The sequence below is a fragment of the Protopterus annectens genome, chromosome 4.part0 (genome assembly GCF_019279795.1).
Source record: "Protopterus annectens isolate FY-2018-M chromosome 4.part0, PAN1.0, whole genome shotgun sequence".
Taxonomy (NCBI): Eukaryota; Metazoa; Chordata; order Ceratodontiformes; family Protopteridae; genus Protopterus; species Protopterus annectens.
In genome coordinates, this window is record NC_056733.1 from 1,020,750,794 (window position 1) to 1,020,762,834 (window position 12,041).

General features: G+C 44.3%; 1 protein-coding gene across 2 annotated transcripts in view; it reads right to left on the reverse strand.

Annotated features, from left to right (window-relative positions):
* Window positions 1-2,660: 2,660 nt before the first annotated feature.
* Window positions 2,661-12,041, reverse strand: part of THOC3 (THO complex 3) — a 598,928-nt gene continuing 589,547 nt past the window's right edge. For both annotated transcript variants that reach the window (XM_044068951.1, XM_044068950.1), the window contains exon 6: window positions 2,661-3,780. In XM_044068951.1, the coding sequence (XP_043924886.1) occupies window positions 3,620-3,780 (161 nt within the window). In that variant the 3' untranslated portion in view covers window positions 2,661-3,619. The remainder of the gene's footprint in view (window positions 3,781-12,041) is intronic.

A 12,041-nucleotide genomic window follows, 5' to 3' on the forward strand; every position in this document is an offset into this window, starting at 1 on the left:
GAATACATCCTCAGAAGCTGGTGCCTGCACAGCGGCTCCAGACCCATCCAAGGTAGAGACATCCGCAGATTCCACAGTTGAAGCATCTCGCACTCCGAATGGATCTCAGTAGAGGCCTGCGAATCTGAAGTAGCGGGTATCAGGGACTGCGAATGCGCCTCACTGAGTACCGGTGAACTAGTGACTGGCTTAGGAGAAGCGTCGTCGGCAGCTTTGGACCTCGGCAGCCTGTCTCTGTCTCTATCTTTGCGTTTTTTTTGAATGTTGGATAGCTTACCCAAGATATATCGGGTAATTGAACCTAGCACCAAAATATTTAGAAGCATAAATATACAGACGATGGATAGTTCGTGGTTTAAATAAGGCACAAAACCGACTAGGCCTAGGCAAGGAATACGATACGAATGAAAATCTTTGAGGTATTTTCTTTCCACAAGTAATGCAGTTATTTACTTTTACTGACATCGCTTTAGAGCAAGAAAGTTTCCCCAATGGGATACTTAGCTTTTAGTTGAAGACTTCGGTTCTGAAACCTCAAAAACGAAAATTTCAGGAGTCTGCCGACTGGCATTAATGAACTGCTTCTGCTTCTGGCACAGCACGGCAAGAAAGACCGGTGTAATGGCGTCGGCTGCATGTTTTATACCCCTGGCAACCTGACGTCACGGAAGGGACAGCAACCGATGCAGGACCCAAGACTTTCTTAATCAGGACGACTTGGGGGCTACTGCAACCAGATAACCCAAATGTGATGACTGCAACAGTGAAACATGAAGAACATCAGCAGGGATAGCTAGAGGCCTGTGTTGAGGCAGGTTTAAAAATTCCCCAAGTATCTTTTTGGACTGAGAATAGTCCTGGCTTTCCCAGTGGAAATGCTCCCTAAGGGTATGCAAGGTTTCACCAAAAAAAAAAAAAAAAAAAAAAAAAAAAAAAAATCTTCTGGAGGGGAAGCAGAGGGAATGGAATCCTCTGCATCAGAATCTTCATAAGTAGATAAGGGTAAATCCTGGTAGTCAGAAGGAACAGAGATATCAGATTCCTGATCAGAAGAATCAAAGAAAATCAGTTCTAGGTCTCTTATAGGGGGGAAGGCTGGCTTTCCTAATTAAGGTAATAAGGTCTTCAGCCATTCTAATCTTTTGAGGCATATGGGCCTGAGAATGCGCTTTGGTCGGTTTTCTAGGCTTAGTGTGAGCTTTAGGCCTGAGGAATTCTGTATTCTTAGCTTGAAACTAAGTAGGTTTAATATGAAAATCGGTAGGCCTGAATACACCCTCAGAAGCCAGTGCCTGCACAGCGGCTCCAGACCCATCCAAGGTAGAGACATCCGCAGGTTCCATAGTCGAAGAAGCATCTCGTGGCATACCGGACTCTGAATGGGTCTCAGTAGAGGCCTGCGAATCTGTAGTAGCGGGCATCAGGGGCTGCAAAAGTGCCTCACTGAGGTACCGGCGGGACTGACTACTAGCTTATTGGAAGCGTCGTCGGCAGTTTTGTACCTATGAGGTCTGTCTCTGTCTTTATCCTTACGTTTTTTTTGGAAGATTGGTAGTCGGATGGCTTACCGAAGCCATTTCAGAGTACGGAGATAGAGAACAAAAGTATTTAGCTACAAAAACAGCCCGACAACGAATAGTGCGAGCGATGAACAAGGCACAAAACTGACAGCGAGGGACGTCGTGGTCTGGGCCTAAACAGGTAACACAGAAAGAATGAAAATCTCTATGAGGTATTTGCTTTCCACAGGCAAGACATTGTTAATTTTTTCTGACACTGGTTGGAGCAAGAAAAAAGGATCCCCAATGGGGTACTTATCTTTTTGAAGACTTCAGGTCTGAAACTCAAAAACAAAAATTCCAGGAGTCGGCCGACCAGCACTTGCGAATGGCTTCTTCTGGCACAGCACAGCAAGAAAGACTGATGTAATGGCGTCGGCTGCATGTTTTATACCCTTGATGACCTGATGTCATGGAAAAAGCGACAGCATCCGATGCAGAAATCCGAAGACTCTGGCATTCAGGCCGACTAAGGGCCACCTGCAGGCAGATAACCCAAATGTGAGGACTGCAACAGTGAAACACGAAGAACATCATTCCATTTCTGATGGCTCAAACACAACTGTCAACACTTACATTCACTGTGGAGACAAGGGTAAAAATACTCAACAAAAGTAGCACATTTCCAAGTAAACAACACAGGGTTACAAAGGAAAATCTTACAGCCACTAAAAAAGTTACATATGCAGACCTTTCATTCATAGAGTGCACTAAAACTCACATCCGAAACAGCTCTCTTTCTCTGCCTAAGTTTATATGGGCACAGAAAAGTCTACTCAACAGACCACGAGTGGAATGCCACTTACATTCTAAAGGATGTCATGACCTGCTTTACCAGGCACATTTAAATAATCATATATCAAGTTTACGGCTAGCAAAAAAAAAAAAAAAAAAATTATCTCAAGACAACGTAATTTAGTGGTGGCAGTGTGGTTACAGACTTCTGCATGTGTCACTACTGGTAGCAGTACTACACATTTTCTTCTGCTTCAGGGAGTATTGTGAGGCATGATCTCACTTTGTGTGCACATGAAACTACCAGGTGGAAGCAACTTTAGGACAAAACAAGGTCCTGCCTGGACCCATTAATCACTCCACCACTGGCATACCTAACATTGTATTCTTGGAGAGGAGTCTCTTACATAATCGATGATTTAAAATAATCACACAACTATTTCAAACAGTAATAAAAGGAACAGAATCAATTACTCAAGAAATGCACAATGTACAGCAAAATTAGATACCCACTATCTTATCTCCAGGATCCCGGCACTACAAAAGCCAAGACACATCAAACACAATGAAATGTAATACATGGTTAACCTCCCACTATCTACTAACAAAGTTAATTTATTCCTCCCAACTCCATTAGTTTACAGATGTAAACAATGCTGTCAAAATTCACTTCCAAAGTGGTATTTACACACTGTGGCACTTCTGAAAGCCTTGTTCTTTTTCATGCCTAGAAGATCAGAAATGTTAAATTACTCTTCTGTCAAGAATGAAATTCTACAATCAAACCCTAAAATGTACTTGCTAATTCTGTAGCTGTCTCGAGTTCTCTCTTCTTCTGCAACTAGCTTTAAAAATGAGGTAGAGGCCATAAACCCAAACACTCAGACATGGGGTCTCCATCAATGGTGCATTAAATAATATTCTGCTTTAAAAGGGGGGAAACACTTTCAGCTTGGGAAACAGTGCGCTGTTAATTACTACTCGTGCATTCAAAAAACTGCAGCGCAGATGTTGAAACCAACAGGTTGAAGGCATGTGCTAACATGACAGAAAAACTGCATATTCAGGCAACCACCCAGCTATGTCAGGGCAAAAAGCCTACAAAATACACTTTACTTACACAGTCCACAGACTGATGAGAGGAGTTCTCTCAGGAATGGATGTTTAAATGGTAGCACTAAATAGTTTTAGCAGACATGAATTGTTCAATATGATATGAATGCAGGTTACAGTAAAAACAAAACAAAAAAAAAAAGCATCCCTTGTAACAAAGTCAGAGTGGCAGCTCCTTCTCCAAACTCAAAGAAGCATTCAGTTTAATGCAGTTAGTCATTTGGAAGTCCAAATAATTTAACAGTTCCAGCTTCTCTGTTGCTGTCATACTTCGTGTCCTTGTCATCACACGCAAAGGCTAAAAGTGGTCTTTTGGGATGCCAGGCAACGGTGAAAGTTGGAGACTCGCACTGCACTTCCCAGAGTTTGTCACCTGGTTTGAAAGAGAGAAAAAAATGAACACAACCAATAAGCATCAATATTAACATTCAACAATTAGTAGCTTTGCAGGTGCACAGAAAAATCATCTAAACTGACAGTGGGGTAGAACACTAACTACAGGCACTGGAGGTGCAGTGCAGTGTAAGAAAAGACTGTCGGGGTGCAGCACCATAAGCAACTGAAAAGGCAACTAACGAAACAAGCCACCGTCCAGCAAGATGTAAAACGAAAATTTATTGTTAAGCAACACACTTTTCTCTGCTTTTCGTCCTGTGTGAATCACAAAACTTCTTCAAATTGTTCTCAAGTGGAAGTGCTTATAAGTAACTAATAATTAAACAATTAATTAAAACGGCAATTCAGTAAATAAGTAACAAAATAGCACCTACGTAAATGTATAAACGCGTAAATACACAAATACACATGTTCAACTAACACTTCTCCCAAAAGGATTGCCCTGTTTTAAAAAACTAAAATGTATTTCTATTTTTAATAAAAATGTTCTAACCCTAAAAATCTATAGTCAGTGTTAAATCAGCTTAAACAGCACTATTTAACAACGTTGGACGATATTATCTAGCTAAACTCAAGTCTCAAAATACACTTAATAAAGAGTCATTTAAGCCTGGAAAACCGCTTGCATCCAAAGGAAGTTGCCAAAATAATTCTAACTTTTCTAATAACAATGAAAGTGGGCTCCCTCTTACATTCATTGGTACCATATCTATCCCTTTAAAACTGAACTCATGTTGGGGATAGGTGCCTGTATGTTTATTCAAGGCGTTCTCACATTTATTTTTATTAATACAATACTGGTGTTCATACACACGTTCCCATAACCTCCTATCGGTTTTCCCGACATAGAATGGGGGACAATGGTTGCACTTGGCTAAGTAAACTACCCCTCTAGTTTGGCAATCAATTTTGTGATTAATGTCAAATTTAGTACTTCCCATAACAAAGGAGGATCCTGTGGTCATGAACCTGCAAAACTTACACGTTACATTTAAACATACCTTTCATTTTCGTAAATGGTTTGTTGTCCCCCTCCAAAATACATTTAAGGTTCATACCTCTTCTAAATACAATTCTAGGTTGGTCCACAAGGCTTTCTCTTATTGTATTCTCATTAGTGAGAAAGCGCCAGTTTTTTAATATTATAGTTTTAATATTACTGGCATCCGTAAAAAATTTCTCCAAAGCCAACTTCACGCTTAAGACAAAAGTGGCAAACTTCACGACACCCATGCAGATGGACAATGGAGGTACGACTGCTGAATCCTACACAAATGCACTTTATAAGCACTTACACGAGTGCAAGAATCATGCTATCCTAACAGAACCAAGATGCTATCCTCCAAAAAAAGGAAGCCAATCTGGTGGTCTTCGGCCATAAACAAACTCTACAACAGAAGAAAGAAAGAAACTGTTGCAAAAAAAGCGTAAAATCCCACGACTGGAGGAACTCCCTGGTCAGCATCAGTAAGAAGATGAGATCCCTCATAAAATCCTCCAAAGCTAGTTATAGCCACTGATTCTAAAGAAAACCCACAAAGCATTCTATAGCTAGGTCAAGAATCTCAATGGCAACACTCAGATCTGCTCCGAGTTACAGCACAATGACACTAAATATACAGAACCAACTGATATTGCCAACATCCTGGCAGATAGGTTCAGTGCTAACTTTACCCCCCCTCTCACCCCCTAAAGGGCCCATCTTTATACCAGAAGAATGCAAAGTTCCTGTAATCACGGCTGCACAGGTAAAAACCTCACTCTCCAAAGCCAAGAGCACAGCATCCATGAGACCTAAAACATCCCAGGCTGCCTTCCACACGAACTACAGAATGAACTGGCACCCTTCCCAAGTACCATGTTCAATCATAGCCTCACCTCAGGCTTTGTACCCACTGAATGGCGCACCAGGATGGTTATCCCACTCCACAAAGGGGGGGGCACAACAGACCCCGGGAACTACCACCCCATTAGCCTGACGAGCCTGGTCTGCAAGGCCATGGCACGTATCATCATGGAACTCAAACAAAGACATCGGAGAGCTCCAAACTCTGGATCCCACACAGTTCAGGTTTGTAAAAGGCAGATCATGTCTCTTAAACCTGATAGACTTCTTTGAAGAGTCACCAAAACCATAGATGAGGGTAAGGTGGTTCACACAGCCTATCTAGATCTCGCCAAGGCGTTTGACACTATCCCCAACTCTGGAATTATATTTAAACTCACTAAACTAGGTATAAATCCCTATGTCACAAGATGGGTTACCAGCTGGCTTACTGACAGAATCCGCACTGTAAAAGTAGCAGACTCCAAAATCAGACTTCAGACCAGTGACAAGTGAAGTATCACAGGGTTCAGTCCTGGGTCCTCTCCTGTTGGTATCTACTTCTCTGAAGTACAGGCTAACACAGAAGGTCTCGGGCTAACTAAATTTGCAGATGACTGCAAACTAGGAGCCATAATCGAACTCCTAACAATGTGGACATCCTACAAAAGGGCCTCACTGAGACAGATGCCTGGTGTCAAAGTCATGGTCTCAAGCTCAATGCCAAAAAGTGCATTGTCATCCCATTTGGTAAATACTCTGCACCCATGAACTACTACATAGGCGGTAGTCTACTTAACACCGAAAGTGTGATAAGAGACCTTGGGACACAGGTGGACAGTAGTCTCTCCTTTGATCATCACATTGTCACAGTGGTCAGGAAACCCTTCTACGTGGCATACCTCATCACAAAATGTTTCTCATCCATAAAAAAAAAAAAAAAAAGAGGTCATTGTTCACCTCTACTCATCACTCAGACCCATTAGAGTACAACGTACCTCACAAGACATCTACAACAACTGGAAAGGCCGCAAAAATACCCCACAAAGAGGATTACTGGCCTTCAAAAGATGTCCAAAGCAGACAGACTCAAAACTCCAGCTTTACTCAGTCGCATATCGCCTACTTAGAGGCGATCTCTGCCTAACATACAAAGCTGTGTCAAACCCAGAGCTGTTGGACATGCTCCACTTAAAGAAATCCCAATCCCTCCGAGCTACACGCTCTAGGGACCTAAACCTTGTCACCACAATAAACAGAACATGCTGGAGGGATAGATTCCTGTCCCAGAGACTTTCCATACTCTGGAAGAGACTACCTATGTCAAACAGAGCTCCTCATTAGCACTCTTCAAGAAAAATCTTGATGATTGGATGGGTAATAAGAAATTCACCCCAGGGATCACTTCTGTGGTCCTGCTTAACAGGGGCACAGGAAAATAATTTTCTTGGGTGGCGAAAGCCAGGGTACCTTTTTGGCTAGGCTTGTATAGGCCCTAGGGCCAATAGCCTAGTACCTACCAATGAACATCACTATCTACAACACAATAGTGTATAATACATTATGACCGCTAATAAAATCCCAGTCGGACTTCATGAAAAATGGAAGAAAGGACTGGAGCTCATCAACAGTCAGGCAATATGACAGATCTCAGGTCAACCTTGGAGACTAGGGGATAAAAATTTCCAAGTATGAAGGGGGCTGGATGGTGGAAGACTGATAAAGGACGAAAACAGACACTGCAGATGCATCATTATAGTGAATATATAATTTTTGTTTCTAATTGTCTGTTCCTCAACCGATGAGGAAGAGTCCCCCAGCTGGATAAACCCCAGGGTGGTCCACAAGGAAGATAGTCCAGAATACAGCAGAGCCAAACGCTGCTCTGTTTCTAGAAAAAAATGCCCAATTTGTCAGTACGGAAGGTACAAGTGTTACACCATCTGGCAGCAACAAAAATGTCATCTATAGAAGTTCTAGATCAGAAAGTGAAGGAAGTGGTCACAGGTGTAGTGGAATGAGCCTTAGAAGGTTTATGAACAGTCAAATCCATTCTCCTTATAGCAAAATAAATTTAAAATCAGTGTGTCATTTGGCTAAAGTCACCTTTGAAACTGATTTATCCAGCCTGACTTTGGAAAAGGAAACAAACTGATCTGATTTAACTTTTGTTCTGTGGAGACAGAATCAAAGATGTCTTTTGAACATAAACAAAATTCTCCTTTGTTGGAAAAAAGTTGGAAAAGAAATCAGGAAGGTTGGACTGAAGCCATTTTAGGTACAAAAGAAGGATCAAGACTGACAAAACACCCTTGCCTTTGTTATAAAAAATAAATAAATAAATAAATAAATAAAAAAAGCCGATATGGTGGCTTAGTAGAAAGAGCCTGCAGTTCTGATAACCAAGTGACTGATGGAATAGCAACCAGAAAAATAGTTTTCCAAGACAAAAACTAAGTCCATATTGGCAGCTGGTTCAAGGTTCATAGGTTGGTACTAGGCTATCGGCCCTAGGGCCTATGCAAGCCTAGCCATAACAATTCCCTGGATATTTCTTCCCACAATATTTACTTCTCCAGGCCCCTGTCTAGCAGGGCGACTGACATGATCCCCGGGGTGAATTTCCTATCTCCCATCCAATCATCAAGGTTCCTTCTGAAGAGGGCCAATGAAGCGCTCTGCTTGATATGCATGGGCAGTCTGTTCCAGAGTATGGGGAGTCTCTGGGTCAGGAACCTATCCCTCCAGCATGTTTTGTTCATTGTGATGACAAGGTTTAGATCCCTGGAGCGTGTGGCTCTGAGGGATTGGGATTTCTTTAAGTGGAGCATGTCCAACAGCTCAGGGTTTGACATGGCCTTGTATGTTAAGCAGAGATCACCTCTGAGTAGACTATATGCCACAGAGTATAGCTGGAGTTTTTTTTTAGACGGTCAGTATATGGCATCTGCTTTAGGCCTGTGATTCTTTTAGTGAGGTATTTCTGTGGCCTTTCCAGCTGTTGCAGATGTCTTGTGAGGTACATACCAAACGAGGCATTATACTCTATAATGGGTCTAATGAGGGATGAGTACAGTGGGACAATGACCTCCTTTTTTCTGGATGAAAAACCCTTAGTGATGAGGTGTGCCACAGAGAAGGATTTCCTGACTGGTGTGGCAATGTGGTTATCGAAAGTGAGACCACTGTCTACCTGTGTCCCTAAGTTTCTGATCACACTTTCGATGTTTAGTGTCCTGCCACCTATGTGGTAATTCATGGGTACATGTTTTTTTCCAAAGGAGATAAGAAGAAGTTATGTACTCACCATAACGTTCCATCTGAGTAGGTAAACTTCATTTGTCAGCAACCTATGGGATTCGGAACCGAGCCGGCAGTTTTCAACAGCTTTAGATCCGAGCTCCAAGCTCCTCCCCCTACCCATAATCCCCTGCCAACCCTGACTGACCTCAGATCAAGTTTGTCCAAAGCAGATACTGCCCGAAGACTAATACTTTCAGATAAGTGGGTAACACCTATGGACCCAACTATGAAACATTCATAAGTGAGGGGGCAGGAGGGAGGGACGGTTGCTGACAAATGAAGTTTACCTACTCAGATGGAACGTTATGGTGAGTACATAACTTCTTAATTTGAAGTAGTTAACTTCATTTGTGCAGCAACCTATGGGACAGAGTCCCCAGCTACCTGAACCTTGGGCAGCCTTCATGGAAGGATGTTTCGGAACACTGCAAAGCCAAAGGATGCTCTCCCTCTGGAGATAATGTCCAATTTATAGAGACTGATAAAGGTATGAGATGAGGCCCAAGTGGCTGCTGAACAAATATCATCCAAGGAGACTCTAGCTCTAAAAGCTGCAGAAGTAGACAGAGACAGAGTAGAGTGGGCATGGACTCCCTGAGGTGCGGGCCTGCCAGAACTTTCGTATGCTAAAAGGATACATTGCGAGATCCATCTAGACGGCGTGACTTTAGACACAGATTTACCCAAGTTAAATTTGGCAAAGGAGACGAACAACTGGTCAGATTGCCTATGATGAGACGTCCTGTGGATGTACAAGCGAAGTTGTCTATGCACATCCAGTGAGTGTAATTTATATTCCCCCTTGTTTTGGTAATTAGGGAAGAAGACTGGTAGGTTGATGGACTGGTTAATATTCGATTCAGAGGCAATCTTGGGAAGAAAGGAGGGATTGGTCCTGAGGTAAACTCTATCCTTGTGAAAAGGCAAATATGGGGGGTTTACACAGAGGGCCTGTAGTTCAGAGACCCTTCGAGCTGAGGTGATAGCGACAAGAAAGGCCGTTTTCCATGACAAGAATTTAAGATCTACTGAAGCTACAGGCTCAAACGGGGGAGCTGTTAAGGCCTGAAGCACCAGCGTTAAATCCCAAGGAGGGACTACATCCTTCACTGGAGGTCTGAGCAGGAAGTTGCCCTTTAAAAAGGTCTTACACAATTTTGTGGTGATCAAAGGGCCCAGTTCATTTCCCACGTGATGGGAGATAGCTGCTAGTTGAACCTTGACTGTGGAGGAGCTAGCCCCCTGATGAAACAGCCCTGACAGGAAGTCTAATACAGCTGGCAAAGGAGCTGTGAAAGGATCCAAATTTCAACGTTCCGCCCAAATGGAGAAACGTTTCCATTTGCTACTATAGACCTTTCTAGTAGAAGGCTTGTGCACTGCAACTAGAATAGTTTTAACTGGGGAAGAGATACCGGGAGTCCTAGCTACAAGTGGAACTGGAGCAGCCAAGCTGTGAGCTTGAGATTGTCCAGATTCGGGAGTGGGAGATCTAGGGGGTGGGATATTAGATCCGGACGTGGATCCAGAATCCAAGGGGGATTCACCAGATGAGACTAAAAGGTAAGGGAACTACAGCTGACGAGGCCAGAATGGGGCAATGAGGATTATCCTGCTGGCTTTCTGTAAAAACTTCAGCATCAGAGGAAGAGGTGGGTAAGCATAAAGTAGACCGGGAGGCCAAGCATGCACCAGAGCATCTCTCGGAAGTTCCCCGGAGGGGGAAATGAGAGCGAAGTAGTCGTAACATTTTGTGTTCGAGGGAGAAGCAAAGAGATCGCAACAGGGTTGACCCCATTCAGCGAAAATCTGATTCGCTATCTCAGGATTCAGAGACCACTCGTGTGGTAACAGGATGGTGCAACAGTCTGTCTGCTAGGATGTTGGACCGCCTCGGAATGTGCGTTGCTATAAGAAAGCGGTTGGTGGAGATCGCCCATTCCCACACCCGCATGGCCTCTCGACAGAGTGGGTAGGACCTGGTTCCCCCCGTTTGTTGATGTACCAGACATTGTCTGACTGAATCGCAATAGTTCCTACAGGAAGAAGGTGCTGAAGTGCTTGCACCGCTAACAGCACTGCCCTCATCTCTAGGAAATTGATATGCAGAGAGGTCTCCGTGGGGTCCCACATGCCTTGGACTGTCCTGCCCGAGCAATGTCCCCCACCCGAGGCGGGAGGCATCCGTGGTCACTGTGGCTAGGGGAGGGGCCATGGAAAAGGGGCATCCTTCCCGGAGATTCGGAGATTGGAGCCACCATAAGAGGGCCCTCTTGCAAGCCCTGCTGAGGGGAATGGGATGGCTCAGAGGAAATCGAAGGAAGGACCACTGGACCTGGACGGTCCATTGCAAGACCCTCATGTTCAAACGCACCATTGGCAAAAGGTTGACTGCCGCCATCGAGCCTAGAGCCCTTAGGACCAATTCTGCCGGGGGAGCTGGAGAATGTAGAATGGCCCGTACACATAGCCTCAGGGTTCGTAGTAGGTCTGTGGTCAAGAAAGCTAGGAGCTGGTTTGTGTCTAATCTTGCCCCTATGAAGTCTACAGTCTGAGTCGGGGTAAGAGATGACTTCTCTATGTTGATAGTGATCCCCAGCTGGGGAGCTAGATGAAGAAAGTAGTTTCTGGCTGCGCAGAGTAGATGCCTTGTCAGGGCGGTCAGGAGCCAGTCGTCCAGGTACAGGTAGACCTGGATTCCCTGAAGCCTCAGGTGGGCCACGATCACTGCTAACACTTTGGTGAGCACCCTGGGGGCTGTGGTGAGACCAAAGGGAAGGACCCTGAATTGGAAATGGCTGGCTCCTAGCCGGAAGCGGAGGAACCTTCTGGATCGCCTGTCCATCAGAATGTGGTAGTACGCATCCTTGAGGTCTATAGAGCACATCCAGTCGTTCTCCCGCAAAAGGGGGAGAAAGGATTGAAGGGTGACCATGCGGAACTTCTTTGGTTACTGACAGGTTCAGGGAGGAGAGGTCGAGGATAGGTCTCAAGTCCCCCGTCTTTTTTGGCACCAAAAAGAACCTGGAGTAAAACTCCGACCCGCACTGGTCTGGGGGGACGTGTTGGATCCACCCTGCCCTCCTCTGGCGCGGAAGGGCTGGGAGTCC